At 42.6% G+C, this 25,615-nt stretch overlaps 1 protein-coding gene across 2 annotated transcripts in view; it reads right to left on the bottom strand.

The window, feature by feature from the left end:
* The window catches only part of LOC126326983 (luciferin 4-monooxygenase-like), a 250,106-nt gene that overhangs the window by 189,444 nt on the left and 35,047 nt on the right, over positions 1–25,615 (bottom strand). For both annotated transcript variants that reach the window (XM_049995817.1, XM_049995816.1), the window contains exons 2-4: positions 22,409–22,619; positions 15,917–16,214; positions 5,888–6,071 (exon numbers count right to left, since the gene is read on the bottom strand). In XM_049995817.1, coding sequence (XP_049851774.1) covers positions 5,888–6,071; positions 15,917–16,214; positions 22,409–22,619 — 693 coding nt within the window. The remainder of the gene's footprint in view (positions 1–5,887; positions 6,072–15,916; positions 16,215–22,408; positions 22,620–25,615) is intronic.

Genomic DNA, 25,615 nt, shown 5'->3' with positions numbered 1-25,615 from the left:
TATAAATATTTTCAAGGCATAAATAGCGCTCTCCGTCCACCTTCGATGATGAAAGATTGCCAGGACGTAGTAGGATAATCCATGAGATAGTCCTTCGAGAAAGGCAGCAGAACTGTTGTGGCACTTTGACGAACAATTAAAACATCCACAAACTATAGTAATAAATCATTCATGGTTTTCTTAAAGATAGTGATATTTTCATTTATTTCACGAGAATAGCAACCCAGAAAATAAATTTTCACCTTTAAGGAATTGGAGGCGTTGTAGGTACTTTCTTACGAAAGTGAAAGGCGACTGGTGTGGTCCGAGTTAAGTCATGTAAAGCAACAGCTAGGCTAGGTTCGGCCTGCGCTGTTTGTATGTAAATTGAGAACTCTTTCTCTTAACGACACACAACCAATGCGATCTTTGGAATGAGAATGCATTCAACTAACGAGACTCAAGTAAACGCTTGCTTACATCAGATTAGGAGTGATTTTGCTAGAGGGTTAAGAATGATTTTGCCAGACATACTGTTTTGTGACGTTGTTGGGTTTTTTCTGGTTGTTCTGAAATGGCAAAGAAGACTCTTCTTCTTATCCCACTCAGCCACACTGCTCATTTCCGCATGGGATGAACCAAACACAGATAATCCAAGAAAAATTATCAAAAAGTAAAAAGCGCCACATGTTCCACTCTGAAAAACACAGTCCAGTCACAATGTGACCACCGCCTATGTTCGACGTTATCATGTTATAACCATTCACAGACGTCAAAAGGTAGCACTCTCAGTGGAGGGCATATAAAGCGTGTCGCTGGGACACGGAGAACAGTGCATTCGTTGTTACAATGCGGAACGGGGCGATTTATCTGACGTCCAGAAGGGCATAAGGACAGAAGAATTTCCGAAACGGCTAAAGTCGTAAACAGTTCGTGTGCCGCCGAGGTTAAGGCACACATGGCAAAATGGCGCTATCCAAAACCTTCGCGTAGGCAACTGTGACGCTCCACGTGCCACAGATGACTAGGGCGAATAACGGGTGCGGAGATGCGTACGGGAGATTAGACGTGCAACTGTTGAGCAACTGATCGCCCAGATGAACCCAGGGTGTACCAACAACGCCTCCTCAAGAACCGTTCAGCGAGTGTTGCGGTGTCTGGGCCTCCTCAGCAGGCGCCTGGTTCAAAAAAAATGGCTCTGAGCACTATGGGACTCAACTGCTGTGGTCATCAGTCCCCTAGAACTTAGAACTACTTAAACCTAACTAACCTAAGGACATCACACATATCCATGCCCGAGGCAGGATTCGAACCTGCGACCGTAGCAGTCGCACGGTTCCGGACTGCGCGCCTAGAACCGCGAGACCACCGCGGCCGGCGCGCCTGGTTCAGTCACCCACACTGACCGCAGTTCATCGGCGGCGAAGGGTGGAATTTGCACGCCAGTGGCGTATCTGGACGACCACTGACTGGACACCGGTGGCCTTTTCAGCTGAATCACGTTTAAATCTCCATCGGCGTGAAACGTCTGAAAGCAAACACCCCAAACAATCGCGGAGCGTTATAGTCTGTGAAATGTTTTCGTGGAATTCCCTGGGCAATGTCATCATTTTGGAAGGTACGTTGGATCAACACAAGCATGCATCTATCCTTGGGAACCACTTCCACCCCTACATGAAGTTTGTTTCTCCTCGACACGATGGCATCTACCAGCAGAACAATGCAACATGCCACGGCGAGAGTGTACCAGGACGAGTTTATCGTGTTCCCCTGGACAACCAACTACACGAATTTAAACCCAATCGAAAGTCTGTGGGCCATAGCTGAGCGCAATACAGTGTGCGATTCTGTGTGGCACGGGTGGGACAAGTTGCGACGGATTTTTTACGTGCGTGCGTGCGATGCACCAATTGCCACGGATTACACGTTGCTGCTGCAATGCAATTTCTTTTATAATTTTTGTTCGCCTACCTCTTTACAGCGGTAGATCTCCACACGTAAACTCCTGACTGCAGCTGCTTACGAGATCGCAGAAAAGCAATGTTGAGGAAACTGTAACCACATAGCTACACGCCAGAGGCCGCTATGAGTAAAATTTGCTGAATATTTTCTATGTACTTGAAAGAAATGATTCGGAAAGGGGATGTCACTCGTACTTTAAACATGAAGTTCAAATTTAAACCTTCAATAGATTTTTATTCCGATTAAGCAAGATCATCAGCCCGCATTTACTAAAATTACTGAAGTTCCTGCTCACAGTTATCACCATACCTAAAACAGCCAGAACTTTTACCGACCCAAATTCCGAAACCAATTACTTGTAACACAGTCAATGGTCGGCCAATTACTTCTGCACACGATATTCAGTGGTTGTCTTTAGTAAAAGTTTATGCTCGCCATAAAATACTCAATAAGAATATACTCAGTACCGCCACGCTATATAATTCAAAGTTCACTCGCGATTTTCGTCGGAACGAATTATCACAACACTCTAAAGTTTTCATAAACAGTTTCTGGTTACTGCCAGATACCATTAACACTGGACCATAACGCAGAAGTCATCCCAAGAATTCATCTTACACTTAATGTGAAAAGTCACATCCAGCATAACCGCCTCCAATCAAAGCTAGCTGGCGACTCCCTTCTCATTCTCCCACACTGAAAACTATGCCTCCTCGCTAGGAGGCCAACCGTCTCGGTTCTCATTGGCTGTCAGCACTTACGACCAATGAGAACTCACTTCTAGGGCGTGGCTCGCGCCAAAATCTAGCAAGTAAAAACCACTTCTCTAGGCTCATTGACGCCATCAAATTAATTAACACAAAACTCTGTAATTAAATAAACAAAACAAAATGAACTATAAGCTTTACTCTATACCTGGAAATTTATTATGTAGTCGCCAATGTTCTGGCTGTCTTATACATAAGCATACATACTTGAACATCCGACATTCACTACTAGGGAACCACTGGTGGATTCGTTCCCACGTTACAGAGTTGGAACACTTGCCAGTTTCTGTAGAGAATTACATGAATGATTTTTAATAACGCCGAACGTCCCACACACTCTCACGCACGCATTCTCATTCTCACGCACCCTAACACGCACCCTTCTTGAAATTATTATTATTATAGAAAAGTCACAGAGGTTTTCTTAAACTAAAAACTTTGCAAATTTATATATGAACACTGAAAGTGTTATCAGATCATCGTACATAGTCACTGAAGGTGAATTATTACATTACTGTATTTATTTAAATTCTTGACTATCGGAAAATTAAGTTTTTTATGGAATTTTACTAACTTCCAAAATACAACTATTTTTGATCTCAGACTTTGACATATTGTTTGTTTTCACAACAGAAGGATGTATATCAAATATGACGTTCCTCAGGTTACTCCTTTATTAGTTACTAATATTTTTAGTTTCGTATAATGTAAGTGGCCTGCCACCGCTAATCCACTGCTTTCACACGCGCAGCTGCAAACAGATGGTCGTGACGTCAGTCTGCAGAACACAACTCGTCCGTTACTAACCGTGTAATGCTCTACCGGCTTATATTGTAGCCCACATACATTCTGAAGTAAATCTTTTAATAGACAAATGGGCGATCGCGCACTAGTTACGACGCCACAAAGCCCTTAGTAGGTATGTGGAAACTGTCACGCAATTTGATGGCCGAGACAACGTCAGTTCACTATCTTCCTCCTAAAACCACTGTAGCATGACTCTGGCCTTGTGATGTGATGGTGTTGTATTTGTTCCTGCGCTTAATGTGCCAGATTGGGACATATTCTCACAATATGAGAATCAGGTTATCTTAATATACAACATGCTTAATATTGCGCATTACAATAAAGTAATTACAGTTGACGAGGGCTACAACATTCGGAACCTCAGTGGAACACTCACCGAAAAAATGTTTTCGCTGGTTCACATGGATCAGCAATTAATAACTGATGTATATACAACATTTAGTCACCTAATTATGGCAGACGCTGCCGAAAAGCGTGAGTATTGGATAATAAAAGCAACTGATTCTCAGAAAGTTATTTTTATACTTGGTGACTGTATTAATGAGATCCGTTAGGCAACTGACATCGGAGGTAATTTATGAATATTCACGAAGAACATAATTCGACTTCAGTTGCAGTTTGCGACCAAAATAACAGTAACTAACACAGATTAAGAGTGTTGGATTGCAACTGTGTAAAGTGTTAACGGAAAACCAACACGTTTAAAAATCTTTATAATGTATGGATAATACGAGAACAAGGAACTAATATCTGCAGAACGATAAGCAATGCACTTTCATTATAATTTAGATGTTAATAATACTTCTCTGAGGGCACTGTGGCTGGATAAATTAATATTTTTCACAAGATATCTTCGGCGTTCAAAATGCACTCGACGTGTTCAGTAAATTGATCAATTCGTAACTATATTAAGAAAACGGTCGAAATTCCGATAAGCGTTTTGAAGTATCTTAAAAAGATACGGTGGTTGCCTTTCGTGTGTCACTGCACTGCTCTGCTTGGTGTTGGATTATACCCGGTGTATCAGCCAGGCTGTGTTGCATCGTGTTCGCGGATCGGTGACATCTTGAGTATTTTCCCGGAGTATTGAACACTGGAACGGTTATAGTTGTCCGCCTTGAACATGTGTGGCAGGTTCCCAGACAAAATATGATAGGCAGAAAACGATGAGTGACTTAACTTCTGAACACCATCGAGCACCTTTTAAGTGAATGGTGGGCAAATGGTTTCGTTACAAGGAAATCTGCCAATACCTACACCATTTTTGGTACTAACAAGCCCGAGAAATACGTTGGCTTCCCCAAACAAAATAGTCGCTCCGAACTGAAGAGATTATGGTTGATAGAGGAAATTTATGTGGAGAATTTATGGCTTAATAGAGGGGCATTTCTGAAAAACAAAAATTTAACATGTTAGTCTTTCCTGGAGCTTAGTTTCTGGCGAGTATTTCGAAACGTGAACCTAAACAGACAAGAAGATAATAGAGGCTTTTGAAATATTGCGCTGAAGAATGGTGAAGAATAGGTAGGTAAAACAATAACTAGGTACAGATTCGAAATGGGATGGAGGGAATTGATGGCACAGTTGCCTAAAAGAAGGAATCGATTGGTGGGATAGCAGAAAACTACTTCACTTCATTCTTATAATAACTTTCTTAGAAAGACACTGCACATGAATTTTATTGTTGCCATCGTGGTCCTTAGGCCAAAGACTTTTCACATGCAGTTCTCCACGCTTGTCTATCTTGTGCAATCGTATTCAGCTCTAGATCATTCGAACTACGTATTCGATCCTTGGTCTTCCTCTAGAATTTCTCCCACACTCTCCCGCCTCAAACTTATCATCATTACCAAATTGGCGAGTCTTTGATGCCTCAGGGTGGGATACATCTACAACTTTCGTGTCATAGACACTATCCAATTCCGCATTATTACGACACTGGTGTATAATAGCCCTCGTCTTGTTAGAATGCCGACTCGTAAGTTAGAAGTTGTTGCTATCAAGGATGTAACAATGGCCTTGCTTTCAGCCGTCCTAGTTGTTCCATGACTTAGTTTCATCGGTTGACGCGACAATAATTATTGGACGGGTAGCAGCGAAAGCCAGTCTTCCAAATCACGACTGCAATGTTCACAACACTAATCACTCTTCCTGTTCAGACTTGCGATGCACCTAGCGTATCTTAAAACGAATGTGTGGTAGACAAACAATTTCAGGTGACGAACTGCATTTTGTACAGCTACTTGGTAATACACAGGTGTACAAACGGAAATGAAGTGTACCATCGACTGAAATCTAACCAAAAACAACATAGTTCGGCACTTGGGCGCCGTAGCTTGCTATACAAGACAGCAGTGTTCAGCATTACTCACATTGTACTCGCCCAAGACGCGTGCTACTGTATCCTCGTCGAAGCTGGGAAGTATGCAGGCCGTCTTCCCAAGGTGAAGGGCATACAATGGCATTATAAGCCCAGACGCCCAAAAAGTCGGTGACGTCGATATCATGGCCTCTGGACGTCGGTCACTCGATGTGGAAAACTGTGCAAACATTTTCCTGCAACAACACAGGAAAATTGAAAGGTCTCTGTTGGATTCCTTTCATGCTATTTTCTTCGATTTACGTCATACATTTGCACCTCTAAATTTACTGTGGTATTTCTAAATTTATCTGGGAGGAGACTGAGGAGTGGAATACGTTATATTGAAACATAAACACATACAACTTGTCACGAAACATTTTTAAACACATTTTTGTATGTAATTATCATACAGAGTCCTATGAAACCCACATCGCCTTTTTTACGTACTACATATGATGTCTTAAGATACTGTCATCTCCTTCCCTTCTGGTCTGAAAGGACGAATGAGAGTATTTGTTGTTGCATGCTCGGTGGTTGGAGAGAAGTTTTGTGTGCTAGAGAACAGTAGGGCCAACGTCTGAGAAGGTAGATACGATTTCTAAGGCAAAGAGGTTGTGTCCTTGATGTGGTTCTTCCCGCCCCTTGTCAGGGTGGTAAAGGAAGCTACCTCTCTGGCCCCTTCCTATTGAATCTGTGGGACGCCCTCGCACGGTCAGTCGGCGGGCAGTTTCTGAAGTGGTAACACCTCCGGGTAAGCGCGTGTTTGGTGAGTCGGAAGGACAATGAAATTCTTAAATCTAACTGAAATATTAATTACTTTTCTTACAGATCTACAGCGAAAATGTTTTATATATTATTTTAAATCGGGATTCAGTGTGATTTCAGTGTTGGTTTCGAGTGTGTTGCGGTAGTTCCTTTATTTTCACTCCGATAAAGGAAAGTGGAAGCACGTTGTCATGAGGCGTAATTCTGATAAAAATCGTCACTCTTTAGTGTGAATGTGCGTAGAAGTGTTTTCTCTCTCTGAAATTCTTGAAATTAATAATTTCTCTTTGTTTTCAACTCACGTGGTGTGTGCTTTGTAGTAGCAGTACCACGTTCTCGTAAAATTGAGGCATCAGGTCAATACATTGCCGTTATTAACGCAGTTATGAAGTTTCTTTAGTAACTAATGTGTTTGGATTTGATTTCTTCATTAAAATCGTTGTGGAATAACATATTTTCTGTAAATGTTCTTGAGCACGTGTAACGAAACTAGCCCTCAGCTACTCTTTTGTATAATATTTCGAGTATTCAAACTTAATTCATCGCTATTGCGAGCAATTTTTCCTGCTTCACGATTTCTAGAAACATATTTATAGAGCATTTTGGTAAGATTGTGGTTATATGAAAACACGTGATCTTTGTCTAAACCTCCAATACCCGTCTATGGTTATCCATCGGCAACACGACTGCGTGAGGAGAGGAATTTCTTTGCCTAAATAGAATGGATTGTTTATGGTTCTGTTCCTTTTTTGTGTACACTTCAACAATCTTCGTGTGCTTGTTTGAATGTGGTATCCCATCCTGTTGCCTAATTTTTGGTTCCTGTCCTTAGAAAATCATGTTTGTTATTGAACCCCTCTGAATAACACTTTTCTTAATTAATTTGCAATAGTGCTTGTTTGAGTGTGGTATCCCATCCTGTTGCCTAATTTTTGGTTCCTGTTCTTAGAAAATCATGTTTGTTATTGAACCCCTCTGAATAACACTTTTCTTAATCAATTTGCAATAGTAAATAAGGCATCAGCTTTGACACGGGCTTAGCATGTGTTATCCGTTTTATTGAACACTGATGAATTTTAAAATACAGATAAAAGTTTAAACTTAGTTTACTTTCCTCGAATATAATTTTCCCCATCATCTGTTTACTTAAAATAATAAGAAAATGATAAAAAAGTGAGCTGGTAGTGTGGGTGACCATTGCATAGATTTAAACATTTATAGCAGTAATACGAATTTGTATATTAGTCACCCACACATACTTTCCACCCTAAGCTCGGAAGGTTTTAAAAACACTAGGCTCATTATGACATTCGAGTACATCTTGCTAAAGCGTTGAGCGCGCTTTGGATAACTCACATCCACCGATCAACCACAGAAATTATCGAGGTGTGGTCGCTTGCGTGCCACAACATTAAGGATAGTCGCACCGTAGGTGAGACCATAACGGAATGTTATCTATGGAGAAATCAAACTGATACATCCCTGACTAGGGGGAGTAGGATTTTCCTACTATGAGTAAAAAAGTTTTTTTTTTCTGAGGGCATGTAGCTTTACCGTGTGGCTTAATGATGATGGCATATGTACGTCTACATCATTCTACATCATTACTCTGCAATGCACAGTTAAGTACTTGGCAGAGAGTTCATTGAACCACCTTGAAGCTCTTTCTCTGCCGTTCCGCTCTAAAAAAAAAAAAACGAGCGGGAAAAATGAACACTCAAAGCCTTCTGTGCGAGCTCTGATTTCTCTTATTTAATATGCTGATCATTCCTCCCTATGAACGTGGGCGCCAACAAAGTATTTTCACACTCCAAGGAGAATGCTGGTGATTGAAACTCCACGAAAAAGTCCTGTCGCAACGACAAACGCCTTCGTTTTAATGATTGTCACACCCATTCATGTATCATATCCATGGCACTCTCTCCTCTATTTCGTGATAGTGCAAATCGAGCTGCCCTTCTTTGAACTGTTTCAATGTTCTCTGCCGATCCTGTCTCATGCGGATCCCACGCCGCACGGCGGTACTCCAGAGGAGGACGTACAAGCGTAGTATAAGCAATCTCTATAGAAGACCTGTTGTATTTTCTCAGTGTGCTGCCAAAAAGTCGTAGACTTTGTTCTGCTTTATCCGCAACGTTATCTATGTGATAGTTCCAACTTAAGTTATTCGTAACTGTAATTCCTAAGTACTTAGCTGAATCTACAGCCCTTGGATTTGTGTGATTTATTGTGTAACTGAAAATTAGCAGCTTCCTTTTGGTACACATGTATGTACTTTTCAGTAATTAGAGGCAATAAACATCTTGTCTAAATCGTGCTTCTCAGATTGTCTCCTAAATAGTTCATGTACATCAGGAACAGCAGAACGCCTGTAGAACTTCCTTGGGGAACGTCAGATATTATTTCTCTTAGAGTCGATGACTTCCCGACAGTTACTATGAACTGTGACCTTCTGACAGGAAATAGAGTCCAGTAGCACAGCTTAGACGATAGTCCATAGGCACGCGATTTGATTAGAAGGCACTTGTGAGGTGTGTTGTCAAAAGCCTTCTGGAATCTAAAAATATGGAATCAATTTGACATCCCCCGTCAATAGCACTCATTATTCGCGAGAATGAAGGGCTAGTTTTTCACAAGAACGATATTTTCTCAATCCGTGTTCGCTGTTTGTCAGAAATCGTTTGCTTATCGTTTTCTTCGAGATAATTCATAATGCTTCAACACGGTATATGTTCCAGAACCCTACAGCAATTCGGCGTTAGCGAGATGTGCCTGTAATTCAGTGGATTACTCCTGTTTCCTTTCTTGTGTAATGGTGTGACTTGCGCTTCTTTCCAGTCTTTGGTATGGATATTCCTACGAGTGAGCGGTTGTATATGATTGCTAAGTGTGGAGCTACACTATCAATATACTCTGAAACGAGCCTGAGTGGTGTAGAATCTGCGCCAGAAGCCAGGTTATCTACTTTTGTTTGTCTTGGCAGCAGTTTTTTTTCGAATTCTGGAATAATTACTTCATATTGTTTCGTGAACGAATTTTGGAAAACCAAATTTAATAACTCTGATGTCGTGGTACTGTCATCAGTAACATCACCTTTGCTATCGCGTAGATAAGGTATTGATTGCGTCTTTGCTCTTGTGTATGTTAAATATGAGCAGAATCTCCTTGGATTTTGTGGACAGAGACAGTTTCGTTGCGGAAAGTATTAAACGCATCTCGCATTGTAGTTCGCGCTACATTTAGAGCTTTGTAAAAAACCGCCAATCTGCAGGGTTTTGCATTCTATTAAATTTGCCATGTTATTTCGTTGCGTGTGCGACAGTGTTCTGTCGTTTTTAGTGTACCATGGAGGACCAGTATCATTTTTTATCAATTTATGCAATCAGTGAGTGTAGTGGTGTAGTATGACACCAACAAAAGTGTCATTCTGTGAACCCTGCAATACGGACAAATGACACGTAACATCCAACATTAGCCGCTCCACGGCATCCTAGCACGGATGGGAAGTACAAAGGCGAGGGAAACTGAAATGGTTCAGATACCACAGAGCTGACGAGGCTGGTGACACCTATGGGCTTCTCCAACTTCACTGTCCTGACGCTGATGCCTTTGCGACTGGAAGCAGTCTCCGATGTAGTCGTTGCCACCACAGCATGAGAGCACTGAAGTGGGCTGTACTAGGTGACAGTGAGTCACTGTAGGCTTGCGCCTGCAGACTCCTGATCAGCCTGCCTGCACGGCATCGTTGTTGGGTCCTGATCCGTGCCACGCCAGGGTGTTACATAGGCTACACATTCCTTGTAGCACTCGAGTCTGGGATTCAGCATGCCTTCACCTCGCCGGAGAAGACAACCCACGTTGTAAAACCACGAGTAATAAACATGTTTACAGACAGCGCTGTTCAACTGACTCCCTCACCAGCTTCAACGCCCAGCCTCCTGCGCCTGTAGCGTCACCACCTCACCTGGTCAGCCTCTACACCCATTAAAAATCTTTATCCGTGGGTTGACCGCTACAACTAGCATCAGAAATGACTGGCCTCTTGCTGCAAATGGTGATGAAAAGCTGTCATGACGCTGATGCCTTTGCCGCTGGAAGCAGTTTCCGATGTAGTTTCCACAGTATTTTCGCTCATCTAGATTAGATTAGATTAGTACTTGTTCCATAGATCATGAATACGACACTTGGTAATGATGTGGAACGTGTCAGGTTAATAAAAGGTGTCTATACAAGATATTACATTACACAAAATATTACATGACACTTAATTATTTTGTGGGGGTTGGGGAAATTACTTACTATATCCAAAAATTCATCTAATGAGTAGAAGGAGTTGCCATTAAGAAATACTTTTAATTTCCTTTTAAATGCTGTATGGCTATCTGTAAGACTTTCGATGCTATTAGGTAAGTGACCAAAGACCATTGTGGCAGCGTAATTTACCCCTTCTGAGCCAAAGTTAGATTTAACCTTGAATAGCGAAGATCATCCTTTCTCCTAGTGTTATAGCCATGTACATTGCTATTACTTTTGAATTCGTTCGGATTGTTAATAACAAATTTCATAAGTATATATATATAGTGAAGATAGTGAAGATAGTGAAGGGAGACGAAAATTTAATAGTAATGGGTGACTGGAATTCGAGTGTAGGAAAAGGGAGAGAAGGAAACATAGTAGGTGAATATGGATTGGGGCTAAGAAATGAAAGAGGAAGCCGCCTAGTAGAATTTTGCACAGAGCACAACTTAATCATAGCTAACACTTGGTTTAAGAATCATGAAAGAAGGTTGTATACGTGGAAGAACCCTGGAGATACTAAAAGGTATCAGATAGATTATATAATGGTAAGACATAGATTTAGGAACCAGGTTTTAAGTTGTAAGACATTTCCAGGGGCAGATGTGGACTCTGACCACAATCTATTGGTTATGACCTGTAGATTAAAACTGAAGAAACTGCAAAAATGTGGGAAATTAAGGAGATGGGACCTGGATAAACTGAAAGAACCAGAGGTTGTACAGAGTTTCAGGGAGAGCATAAGGGAACAATTGAAAGGAATAGGGGAAAGAAATACAGTAGAAGAAGAATGGGTAGCTCTGAGGGATGTAGTAGTGAAGGCAGCAGAGGATAAAGTAGGTACAAAGACGAGGGCTGCTAGAAATCCTTGGGTGACAGAAGAAATATTGAATTTAATTGATGAAAGGAGAAAATATAAAAATGCAGTAAATGAAGCAGGCAAAAAGGAATACAAACGTCTCAAAAATCAGATCGACAGGAAGTGCAAAATGGCTAAACAGGGATGGCTAGAGGACAAATGTAAGGATGTAGAAGCTTATCTCACTAGGGGTAAGATAGATACTGCCTACAGGAAAATTAAAGAGACCTTTGGAGAGAAGAGAACCACGTGTATGAATATCAAGAGCTCAGATGGCAGCCCAGTTCTAAGCAAAGAAGGGAAGGCAGAAAGGTGGAAGGAGTATATAGAAGGTTTATACAAGGGCGATGTACTTGAGGACAATATTATGGAAATGGAAGAGGATGTAGATGAAGACGAAATGGGAGATACGATACTGCGTGAAGAGTTTGACAGAGCACTGAAAGACCTGAGTCGAAACAAGGCCCCCGGAGTAGACAACATTCCATTAGAACTACTGACGGTCTTGGGACAACCAGTCCTGACAAAACTCTACCAGCTGGTGAGCAAGATGTATGAGACAGGCGAAATACCCTCAGACTTCAAGAAGAATATAATAATTCCAATCCCAAAGAAAGCAGGTGCTGACAGATGTGAAAATTACCGAACTATCAGTTTAATAAGCCACGGCTGCAAAATACTAACGCGAATTCTTTACAGACGAATGGGAAAACTGGTAGATGCAGACCTCGGGGAGGATCAGTTTGGATTCCGTCGAAATGTTGGAACACGTGAGGCAATACTGACCTTACGACTTATCTTAGAAGAAAGATTACGAAAAGGCAAACCTACATTTCTAGCATTTGTAGACTTAGAGAAAGCTTTTGACAATGTTGACTGGAATACTCTTTTTCAAATTCTAAAGGTGGCAGGGGTAAAATACAGGGAGCGAAAGGCTATTTATAATTTGTACAGAAACCAGATGGCAGTCATAAGAGTCGAGGGGCATAAAAGGGAAGCAGTGGTTGGGAAAGGAGTGAGACAGGGTTGTAGCCTCTCCCCGATGTTATTCAATCTGTATATTGAGCAAGCAGTAAAGGAAACAAAAGAAAAATTTGGAGTAGGTATTAAAATTCATGGAGAAGAAGTAAAAACTTTGAGGTTCGCCGATGACATTGTAATTCTGTCAGAGACGGCAAAGGACTTGGAAGAGCAGTTGAACGGAATGGACAGTGTCTTGAAAGCAGGATATAAGATGAACATTAACAAAAGCAAAACGAGGATAATGGAATGTAGTCAAATTAAATCGGGTGATGCTGAGGGAATTAGATTAGGAAATAAGACACTTAAAGTAGTAAAGGAGTTTTGCTATTTAGGAAGTAAAATAACTGATGATGGTCGAAGTAGAGAGGATATAAAATGTAGACTGGCAATGGCAAGGAAAGCGTTTCTGAAGAAGAGAAATTTGTTAACATCGAATATAGATTTATGTATCAGGAAGTCGTTTCTGAAAGTATTTGTTTGGAGTGTAGCCATGTATGGAAGTGAAACATGGACGATAACTAGTTTGGACAAGAAGAGAATAGAAGCTTTCGAAATGTGGTGCTACAGAAGAATACTGAAGATAAGGTGGATAGAGCACGTAACTAATGGGGAGGTATTGAATAGGATTGGGGAGAAGAGAAGTCTGTGGCACAACTTGACTAGAAGAAGGGATCGGTTGGTAGGACATGTTTTGAGGCATCAAGGGATCACAAATTTAGCATTGGAGGGCAGCGTGGAGGGTAAAAATCGTAGAGGGAGACCGAGAGATGAGTACACTAAGCAGATTCAGAAAGATGTAGGTTGCAGTAGGTACTGGGAGATGAAGCAGCTTGCACAGGATAGAGTAGCATGGAGAGCTGCATCAAACCAGTCTCAGGACTGAAGACAACAACAACAACAACATATATATAATGAGGCTACAGTGAAGATCTCTAGCTCTTTAAATAAGTGTCTGCACGATGTTCTTGGATGAGCTCCAGCAATTATTCTGATTACACTCTTTTGTGCAATGAACACTCTTTTACTCAATGATGAGTTACCCCAGAATACGATGCCATACGAAAGCAATTAATGAAAATAGGCGTGGTAAGCTAATTTACTCAGATGTATACCGCCAAACTTTGCAATGACCCTAATAGCATAAGTAGCTGAACTCAAACGTTTCAGCAGATCCTCAGTGTGTTTTTTCCAGTTCAACCCCTCATGAATGCATACACCTAGAAATTTTGAATACTGTACCTTAGCTACCGATTTCTGTTCGAAGTCTTTATTTATTAATGGTGTCATTCCATTTACTGTGTGGAACTGTATATACTGAGTTTTGTCAAAGTTTAATGAGAGCCCATTTGCAGAGAACCACTTCATGATTTTCTGAAAAACACCGTTTACAATTTCACCAGTTAATTCTTGTCTGTTGGGTGTGATAGCTATACTTGTACCATCGGCAAACAGTACCAGCTTTGCATCTCCGTGAATATAGAATGACAAGTCATTAATATATATTAAGAACAGCAGAGGACCCAAGACCGAACCTTGCAGCACCCCATTCTTGATTGTTCAAATAGTTCAAATGGCTCTGAGCACTATGGGACTTAACATCTGTGGCCATCAATCCCCTAGAACTTAGAACTACTTAAACCTAACTAACCTAAGGACGTCACACACAACCATGCCCGAGGCAGGGTTCGAACCTGCGACCATGGCGGTCAGGCGGTTCCAGACTGAAGCGCCTAGAACCGCAAGGCCACACTGGCCGGCTCTTGATTGTTCCCCAGTTTGATAAATCACCAGTTTTTTTGCATATTATGTGAACTGCTTATTTCAGCTTTCTGCACTCTTCCAGTTAGGTATGATTTAAACCATTTGAGCACTGTCCCATTCATACCACAGTACTTGAGCATATCTAGAAGTATTCCATGATTTACACAATCAAAAGCCATTGATAGACTACAAAAAATCCCAACGGGTGACTTCCGGTTACTCAGAGCATTTAATGTTTCATTAGTGAAAGTATATATAGCATTTTCCGTTGAAAAACCCTTCTGGAAACCAAACTGACATTTTGTTAAAACTTTATTTTTACAAAGGTGTGAAGCTGCTCTACAATACATTACTTTTTCAAGAATTTTGGATAAGGCAGTCAGAAGAGAGATTGGGCGGTAGTTGTTGACATCAGCCGTATCCCCTTTTTTATGCAGTCACTGCTTCACACACTGCAGGGCGGTGAGTGAGAAGCATTTTGTTTACCTTGTAGTTGGCCGTTCTCATTGACCTCGGTGAATCATAGGGACGTTCAATTTATTCTGGGGGTAATGATGTGAACCTCCTAACCTTTCTGGAATCAAGGGCAGTTGTCACTAATTGCCTTTGGCACGTGTCAGGTGTACATTTCATAACCCTTCTGGGCACGTGCTGCTGTACCATAAGGCTATGCCAGGCATATGTTTCACTTGTCGACGTAGGAGACGCCCAAACGTTGTTAGTGTGGCGTTTTAAACCCAGCGTGTGTCTCCTGCACTGTCCAAAGGGTCCATCCTATATATATTTTTTCCCACTGGTAAGAGATGCGGTAGACTCCCGGCTTCCGGAGTCCTAGGACATCCTTGACTGATCCTAATAAGGTTTTCGTCTTGGCTGGCGGCCGGAAGGCACATCTGACATTCTGTTTCCGGAGTATTCCTCCGATTTTGATGTGTTCCCATGTATGGAATGATCACCATCGCAACCGCTTTTATCATCGCCTTCAGCTTGCTTTTGTCTTGCTTCTTGGATCTTAAGGTTCGCCGTATTGGGCGGGTGCTGTAACCGTTACAGAATACGGCCTATACGTGTTGCAGTTCACACAACGGCCGTCTGGTATGATAGACATTGAGGTGACAAAAGTCGTGGGATACCTCCTAATGCCGGACGCTGTGGCCGAGCACTTCTAGGTGCTTCAGTCCGGAACCGCACGACTGCTACGGTCGCATGCTGGACTCCTGCCTCGGGCATGGATGTGTGTGATGTCCTTAGGTTAGTTAGGCTTAAGTAGTTTAGAGCCATTTTTAAGACAGATATAACAAAGAAGACGGATACGTGGAGAGAGAATGAACGCACCCGAAGGCGACAGTCAAGGTGAGCAGCCCCCGGTGTGAGAGCATGACGCCCTTGGGGGGCCCCGTGGTGCCGGAGGAGCAGAGGATGGCGGCGCACGAGTCCAGCCAGCCGGCGGCGTCTGGCGGGGACAGCGCCTGCAGCGCCCGCTCCGGGTCTGCGTCTCGCTGCAGCCAGCCGTCCACCTGAGACAGCGGCAGAGCGGGGCACCCGGCCGCCTCCCCCACTGCCGACAGCGCCGGCTCCTGGCTCACCACCAGTTTAGGCTTCAGGGTCTGCTGCACCACCACCTTTAATTCCTCTGCAACACAGGTGTCGCACTTCCAATACTCCAATAGTGCACTGTGCAGTAATCAATATGTCTGGGTGAAATACCCATTATAAACATAGGGTAAGTGGCGGTAAAGCTCAAAATTTCAATTTTTTCCGATATTCTCGCCAACGATGGGGTCAATTTTCCCGCGATTTCAAACTGAAGTCATAGTTTTGGTTGTTGCCTATAACCCATCTAAATTCGAGCTGATCGTAAATTGCAGAGATATTTGCAATTTAGCTGAAACAAATTTCTACAATGTTAACTGTAATGTGATGTAAATTGGAGCATAATATTTGGAAAAAACTTGTAAAAAATAATACGTTCTTCTCCACGAAAGGCGGAGTTGTAGGACAAACTGGAAGAGTTCAGGTACTGAGGTTAAGCTATCTAGGTACCTAATAAATAGTGTACTTCATTAAGTCCTCTGATACTTCCTTGAGGTCCCAATATTGTCTTCTTCTTCGGACTTTTCTCCACCAAACAGTAAATCCGTATCTATAACTAAGCTACTGTCATCATGAGAGAAGTCTGAATGTGATCCTGAAGAATAGTCAACTAGCTGTTGATCTGTTTTCTTCCTTTTGTTGGTATTGATGTATTGAAATCTACCTTCAGTTATTTTGTTTCTATAGCAAGCGCTTTCCTTTTTTTGGTACGTCTTTCCTTATCAGTAGCAAGTATTTCTTTCCCGATGCATTCTTCTTCCATTCTTTTCTCATTGGGTATCGACGTTAGATGCCCAGAGTTCTACGCTTTGCGAGAAGGTTTCCCCAAAATCTTTATTTCAGAGAGCGGAATTATATCATCAGGTAAAAGAATCTCACTCAATGTGTGTTGAGTGTCATATTTTGTGTGGTTCTCATTGAATAATTTCAGTCATATTGTTGGAGTTGCGGGCATTTACCCCAAAACACCTACAGGGATTTGCCCCAATTCGTCATTTTCTTACAAATGCGCCGTTGTTGATTTTGGGTACCAACTGGAATAATTATTTCATCGTGAAAGTCAACCTTAAATGCTTTAGTCTTAGCGCGTAATTCGTTTACTCTTCTTTTCAAACCCTATATTACATAATTTTCAAGTAAATCATCAGAAGCTACAGGATATGCACAACGGTTCTACGTGTATGTGCCGATCATGCTATACAGAACTGTCTTATGCAGTCCTAATGATCTGATCAATATACGGCATGCCACTGCAGGGAATACAGTAGACACGCGTCTTAACAAAACTGGGTAATCCACTAAAAAGAACCTAAAAGGTCTCTAATCTTAGTCTGCAGTCAAACAACGCATTTCACATCGTGTTTCCTGAATATACGCTCAATCAAGTTGTTCATACTACCTGCGGAAGGTAATATGATTTTGTAATGGAGCTAGTTCTTTACTTTCTGTCTTGTCATTCTACATACGCCGTCGTTTGGCTTCCGCATCGGCGTAGACCCGGCTATCGAGAGCTTAAACCGACAAGCACAGCAATCTCTAGTTCCAGTTGCGTAACGAAACACGACGTTGTATTTACCTGTCAAAATTTAGGACGCTGTCGAGAACGTTTCCTGACTGCATTCTCGTAAGCAATTTGAGCATTCGTTACGCTGGTGGAAGCTCAAGATTCGCAATGTCACGAATACGCTTTGATTTGAGAATGTGGATGAGATTTGTAAATTATTGAAGCGCCTCCCAGTTGCTGAGAAGAATGAAATCGCAGTTAGTCTTCGTCATACATTAGCAAAGTTAGTAAGGCGTCAGCTTCCATCATGCATGTCATGAAGCAACATTACACGACGAAAATGGTTTCATTTCAGCAGGTGCTGTCTGGAGTAGGGTAGGTGGGGGAAAATCCATGCGTGGGGTAAAAACCAAACCGAGTTTTTGAATTTCCTTTCTTCGTTTCAGGAGCTGACCTGAACGTGGTAGGTTTGTCTTTGCATGAAGATTCATCCCAGGAGGTTGCTCCAAAGATGAGATTGCCTTGGTACCGGAAACCCTATGGAATGTAACAATACAGAGATTCTGCTCGCACTTCCAGTTATTGGTATGGTGTTATTGAGAAACTGTTGCGATTGAACCAGCAACTGACCATATAAATAGACACCTTAATTTCTGTTTGAAATTCTCGCAAAAACAGATGGACACAGTTAATGCTAATTGTTCACCTGTCGCTAACAAATATTTCCAAATATTTCACTATCGATAAGGTCTGACGTTAATCATCTTTGGTTATGTTGTGCTACCCGGAGTCTACTGAGTGATATCTTTCTCCGTACGCCGTCTTTTGGTTTCCAGGACAGCGCAGCCCTGCAGATAAATGGTTAAGTTGCAACGCCACAGCGATCCTTAGTTGCATTCTTGCCTTGAAACTGATTACTTGTTCACATATCGAAATATTGGCTATTATCAGGGACCATACTCGACTGCATTTCCAAGTGTCGTTTGAACATACCACACATTTTGACTTTCGCCATACGGTCATCCTACACACCCAAGTAGCAGATGAGCAATTCGTAAATACTCAGTCTATTGTTCATTACTTACCATTAGCAAAATATGCAACTCCGACAAATGACTCATTATCCTACACACTTGTTAGAGTTGCCACTTGCATTCATCGTTTCCTTTCAAGCTCCCTGATACTTGGCCATCGAACCTACTTTAAATATAAAGTTGGCTTATACATTTTGTCTCTAACATTAGAGCGAATTGATTAACTCTACTTTTGCCAAAGCATCTTCCTAAAATTAAAATCACAGTTGAAATGGCTATAAAGTACGTTACAATAGGCTGTTTAATGATAATTCTATGAATTATCATCAGTGTCAAAACAACGTAGTGGTAGCACCTTGTCTACACAGTCCACCTCAGCTTCGTACTGTATACAGTCTTCCTTTAGTTCCCATAACAGCAAAGTTTATCATTCCACATCATCGACTTATTTGCATTGGCTTCTACTGCACAGACGAGACGTAGCATTCTGACCATGTTTAACACGAAATCTTCAGTGAACGCAATTCAGCCATTTTAATGTACTTATGAGCTCTCAACAGCTTTTCTTCCAGAGATTCCAGTATCAAGCCATTACCAACCTGACACTTCAGTTTTCTAATATGCAAATCACTTCTGACACATTATTTAAGGCTTGTGTAGGCTGATCAGCTCATTTTTTATTTAAATAATGCGGGCTATGGCAGTCATTGTGCAGGCCAATCAATTCATGAACGTTGTACATTCACATAGCCACCAACTCACAGCCTGACAAGGGCGCGACTCGCTCACTGACCCACTCGCCATCAGTCTGTGTGTGGGCAACAGCAACTGCTTGGCAGACCCAACCTGACGGAGTGTGGGCTAGCTGGTAGAGGTTGGGGCTAACGGTGGCGGTTCGCCATCAATCCGACCCATGCGGATCACGGTCCCGACTACCATAAAATCTCCCACACATAGGTGAAAGGGTCGGGGTAGACCCGCTCGGCAGCTGTCTGGTCGGCCTTTCTATGGGTGCCAAAGCCAAGCCCGTGAACATCCAGCTTTAACAGAAAGCGAGGGCAGTTACTGGCACACCTTGCCGTGTCGTTACCAGGGGAACATTGGGGCAACTTAAAAGCGGGACGTCGACTGGAAGCAGAGACGCTCCTGGTCGCCCAGTTCAGGTCGTTTGGATCTGCATTGTTCTTCTGGCACCACCTTGATGGAAGCAACAAAATTCTTCTGAGACATTTGGGAAGGGAGAATACACAGCACGTAGGTCCAGCGAATACGATAAACATATAGCCTGTGGGGATCCACCACCTGCAACAAAGGATGTTTTACAATGTATTCCTTCTCTCAATAGGATATCTGCAGACGGCATTGGGCGTTTGCCAGCTAGTTTGCGGAAAGCAGGTGGAATGAAGGAAACTTTTCTGTCCCACAGTTGTGAAATCTGAGTGAGGTGTTCTACAAAAGAGTAGTTAAAGAAACGACACCTGATGTAGGCCTGCCCCATCTAATTCTCAAAACAGTGCGAGCGGGCAGACAGACGACTGGAGCGCGATTTTTGTGCACCAGTGCGAGAAATGAACGTCACAAAAGGTGCACTGTTGGCTAGCGCTGTATGAACTTTTTATTAATTGGTGGGTCTGAGCAGGGCGAGTACAAGAACTGGATTGCACTCTTCACACATGTGGCCGATAACACTAGTGGCTGATGTATTTCTGGTAGCAGAAGACACTTGGATGACACTTAGAACAAGACAGTGTTCACTTTTGGAGCAGTGATGTGAGAAGACGGACAGAGGCCAACTGCAGTCAGATTTCTCACTGCTGGTGAGCAGGTTGATTTGATGGACTAGCTTCGGCAGCATGCATCTGCAACGCTCAACCTACTCGTCCACCTACAAATAATGATACGAATATCCTGTGGCATCAGATAGTTAGGGCAGAACGGAATTAAATGTTTGTTGTTGTTTCTGCTGTTATCTTCAGTCCGAAGACTGATTTGACGCAGCACTCGGTGCTACTCTATCTTGTGCAAGCCTCTTCATCTCCGAATAACAACTGTAACCTACCTCCTCCTGAATCTGCTTATTGTATTCATACCTTGGTCTCCCTCGACATATCCCCTCACTTCCCTCTAGCATTACATTGCTGATCCCTCAGTGTCTCAGAATCTCTTGTCAACTGGCCCCTTCTTTTGGTCAAGCTGGGCCACAGATTTCTTTTTTCCCCAATTCTATTCAGTACTATCTCATTAGATACGTGATGTGGCCATATAGTCCTCTGCGTTCTTTTGTAGCACCACAGTTCAAAAGCTTCTATTCTCCTCTTGTGTGAAGCGTTTATCATCCACGTTTCATACCCTACATGGCTTAACTGCAGGCAAATAACCTCCAGCACAATTTTGCAATCACTGGTTTCACTTTGTGGCTATGTCGTACGACCCTAATACGTCAGGAAGTTGAGTTACACCAGCACAGTTTCCCTATAAATTATCTTTCCCAAACGTACTGTTGGATGTCATAACTCAGTTTCCTATAAATTTGTAATATTAAAAGCCGAGATTGCTTGATGCGAAATAGTTTATTTCATGACCAGTTTCTGCCATCTTCAGATCTACAGTGCATGGATAGAATAACGTTAGTGTAGTAATCTAAATGGTCGAACAACAATTATACACAAGGAACCAAATTATATAAAGAAGAAAAACTACATGCCATCCAGAAATATACCTCCAGTTACAATAATACAGCTCCACACTGGTTCGTTAGATACATGAAACTTTCTAAATAAAATACGCATACCAACAACAAGGAGTAGAGCAGAAAAAACAGGTACATCAGTAAAGTTGATGCGTCAACAACTCTAGAAGACAGTCGATGAGCTTTGGACACCGCGTGAAGTGTTTACAAGCTTGGTCACCAGGCGACGCCACCGCACTAAGGCAACGACGTGTACATGCTTATTTTGAAGATTGTACTAACGATCTGTTTTCATAAAGGTTTTAAGCCATGGAACATAACAAAAATACTGACAGGAACGTAGTTCCAACTGGACAAACACTGACACTTCTAGCAGGACACAAAACAAGTACATAATCGGGCATAGCATCGAAGAGATTACAAATATTATAATTGCTTTATGCAGGTATTACTTGCAAAAGATGGTATATTCATTCCTACAGCAAGAGAGATTATTACGTTATATAATTGACAGCCAGTGAATGGAAGCACATAAAGATGGCTTGGTACTGGGGACATCAGTCTCATGTCTCATTTTAATGTTTTTGTTGTGTACTCCATTAATAATCTTGTAATGTCCGTTAACACTTAGTGCACACTAAGAATTTTGGTACTTACCTTGGTCATCTTTTGATTTCATAGTTATTAAATCTCTCTCATAAAAGCAGTTAACCGAAAATGATTGGAACACGGGTACCTGGAATTCAATATTAGGGCCACCATTTTCATTAACTACTTGTAGGTAGATACTTTGCATAACTTTATTAAGCAGTTTTCTTTCGGGGTGAGATCTTCCGCGCAGAAGACAGATCAGCTTGGGCTTACACTGGTGTATCGCAACATTTCCTGACCACCTCCGTAACATTCTTATACTGACGGAAACTAAGGACTGGCTCTCTAGAAGCATGCTTCTGAACGCCTTCAGTAGTTCCCCTGTAAGTAAGAAACCAGGAAGTGAAAATGTGTACCTTGGTCGAGCTCTGGGTTGAAGGGCGCCGGTATGGCGTTCCTGAGGAGGGTGCCTATGAGGAGCGGCGCGAACTGCGGCACGACGCGGCAGCCGAGCGCCACCACGTCCCCGGGGCCCACGCCGCGCATGCGCAGCTCCTCGGCCACGCAGGCCGCGCGTCTCGACAACTCCCTGAACGACAGCCGCACCTCCGGTTCCCCAGGGTACACCTGCACACGCCACAACAGCACTGCTTGTTCAGAAACTACGGTAGGACTGATAAAATTCACTCGAGCTTCCAGCCGCGTCATATGGCTTAAGCTCCACGAGCTTTCGGCAGAGTACTTCTTGGTCATAATGTATGGCGCTGAAGCGGGCACTAGGCATTGCAACTATATAAGGATTGTAGCAGAAACCAAAAAACAGTCACTACTTTGGCAATTGCCGTGGAGTATCCGGCCGAAATCTCGTGGGTTTTAAATCACTCGACGTGGATGGAAGCTCGGGCGAGATTTATTAGTACGTATTGCACGAAACCATGCATTCTTACGCAGAGGTAAGACTGCAACCTTCCGCTGCTGGAATGCTTGAACTAAAAATAAATTATCGAGCCTACTCAAGGAATTGGGCAAACGTGCGACCCTGTTTGAATAAACCTGGTCTTTGAGGGGAGGATCGCACACTCTTACCCTAGGCTCTGAAATACTTATTCAGTACCAGATAATTGCTCTCAGGCAATTTCCGAAAGTTAATAATTACGTTTACTAAAATGTAAAAATTTTTACTGAACGAAATTTGATTCGAAATTTTATTAGTATGTCCTATGTATTCAGAAATAAACATATGAAGCTTACGTCTACCATTACCTAGAAATGAATCTGTGTGGTATAAAATTTGATATTTTCGAACACTTGCGGAATGTCTATCCTTAATTCAAATGCTAGCTGTGTAAATTCAAAGTCACGATGCGTTAAATTAAGAAGAATTAGTGTCATAAAATGCTTTTAAATAAGTATCTGCAGCCACATAATGAAATAAAACGCAAGTTCAAGTTCCAAAGTATCGAGAATATTCCAAAACCGGACGACTATAAAACTGTGTGAGACCTTAGCTCCTCCTGGGGTTTAGAATGTTCAGGTAACTTCAGGAATGCAGCCGGGTGCCGTCGTCGACAACTGCCAATATTTTGAGAAGAGCACAGCCTGCCATTTTTAAGACAAAACTGCAGCAAGAAAGAGCCATGCAAGAGAATTTAAAAGTTCGGTTTTCAGGAAACTCCGTAAAGATATAACACACACTAGCCCCTTGACAAACCAAAGATGAACGACGTCAGTGACCGTTTGAACGACTTTTTAGAACACCTGAATTCATTCCACCCGAATATTCATTTCACAATGGAGTTGGAAAATGATGCCTGCCTTCTCTTGCTTGTTGTGTTGGTCACGAGGAAGATGGATAATACATTAGCACATGCCGTTTATAGGAAGCCTACTCACACTTATTTATCTGCAGGATGACAGTTGTCACCATCTGGCTGAACGTGAAGAGTATACTTCGCACCTTGTTTCACAGGGCTCCTGTTATCTCAGGGCTCCCTGAGCTGAGTTAGCCTATCTAGAGGTCACCTGCCGTCACGATTGTTAAATTTAAAGACAGATTAGGCGTGCGTTGCGCTATCGACCAACTGTTCACCGGGTGAATGATAATACTGAGGTGGCAGTAAAGTGTACGGCCTTTTTGTCTTACGCGGTGAGAATTTCGGACAGGATTGGTCGTATTTTGCGGAAACATGATTCGAAATGTTTTTTTCGATCACCATCTATGATCAGTGTCCTTTTAGGTTCGCCGGCTGCTGTGGCCGAGCGGTTCTAGGCGCTTCAGTCCGCAACTGCGCTGCTGCTACGGTCGCAGGTTCGAATCCTGCCTCGGGCATGGATGTGCATGATGTCCTTATCCGCCACTGCAGAAGATCGTCTTGGCGCAGGTCATCCTATGGAATATAACAACACAGATTCTCGCATGCACTTCCAGCAATTGGCATAAAGTTATTAAGGAGGCTGTTCAAATTAAATTAAGAAATGACCTTGTAAATAGAGATGGAGGTTTTTGTTTAAATTCTGCATGGAATCCTGCTTTCTCACTTGTCAAAAATCAGAGTCTGAAACACACGAAAATATTTCCATCAGTTGAAACTGTACGGCCTCGTACCGTGCATTACGGCTTGACTGACTGTCCAGAACTGCCCGACTGGAATGACAAACCATTCAGGGCCGACTGTGCGCCGATTTCCCACGGCTTATACACGGTGAGGCACGTAACACAGGCCATACCCAATATGTCCAGAAACTATAAATATATCGATGCACTGTTGCCACAAGTTTTAGATGACAATATGGCGAATTCTCTGACATTCGCAAGTAATTTTTATCGTTTGTAGTCGACGAATTACGGTTGAGTGCATCCCGCTTGCCAACAGCTCTCGGCAGACCGGATGGTCACCCATCCAAGTGCTAGCCCAGCCCGACAGCGCTCAACTTTGGTGATCAGACGGGAACCGGTGTTATCACTGTCGCAAGGCCGTTGGCTTTAGGTGACCCCAGTGAACATTTTTCCCTAATAATAAACCGTACCTTTAACGTTTTCGCTACCATTCCAGTATCCACTGCAAGACTTGAAAGAACATTCTTAACAATAAGAAGACTAAAGACTAATTCGCGCAGCTAGCACGAGAAATAACATGCTTCTGGCCTAGCACTGTCGTCTTCCCATAGGAGCCTGTTTAGGTAATTGAAAAGTATGCTCATATCACTCCTCGGGCCATGTAAGAAAAGGTAATATTACACTCCTGGAAATTGAAATAAGAACACCGTGAATTCATTGTCCCAGGAAGGGGAAACTTTATTGACACATTCCTGGGGTCAGATACATCACATCATCACACTGACAGAACCACAGGCACATAGACACAGGCAACAGAGCGTGCACAATGTCGGCACTAGTACAGTGTATATCCACCTTTCGCAGCAATGCAGGCTGCTATTCTCCCATGGAGACGATCGTAGAGATGCTGGATGTAGTCCTGTGGAACGGCTTGCCATGCCATTTCCACCTGCCGCCTCAGTTGGACCAGCGTTCGTGCTGGACGTGCAGACCGCGTGAGACGACGCTTCATCCAGTCCCAAACATGCTCAATGGGGGACAGATCCAGAGATCTTGCTGGCCATGG

Source organism: Schistocerca gregaria, chromosome 2 (assembly GCF_023897955.1).
Source record: "Schistocerca gregaria isolate iqSchGreg1 chromosome 2, iqSchGreg1.2, whole genome shotgun sequence".
Taxonomy (NCBI): domain Eukaryota; kingdom Metazoa; phylum Arthropoda; class Insecta; order Orthoptera; family Acrididae; genus Schistocerca; species Schistocerca gregaria.
Note: the sequence above shows the minus strand (reverse complement) of the source record. Positions and strands in the feature narration are given on the sequence as shown.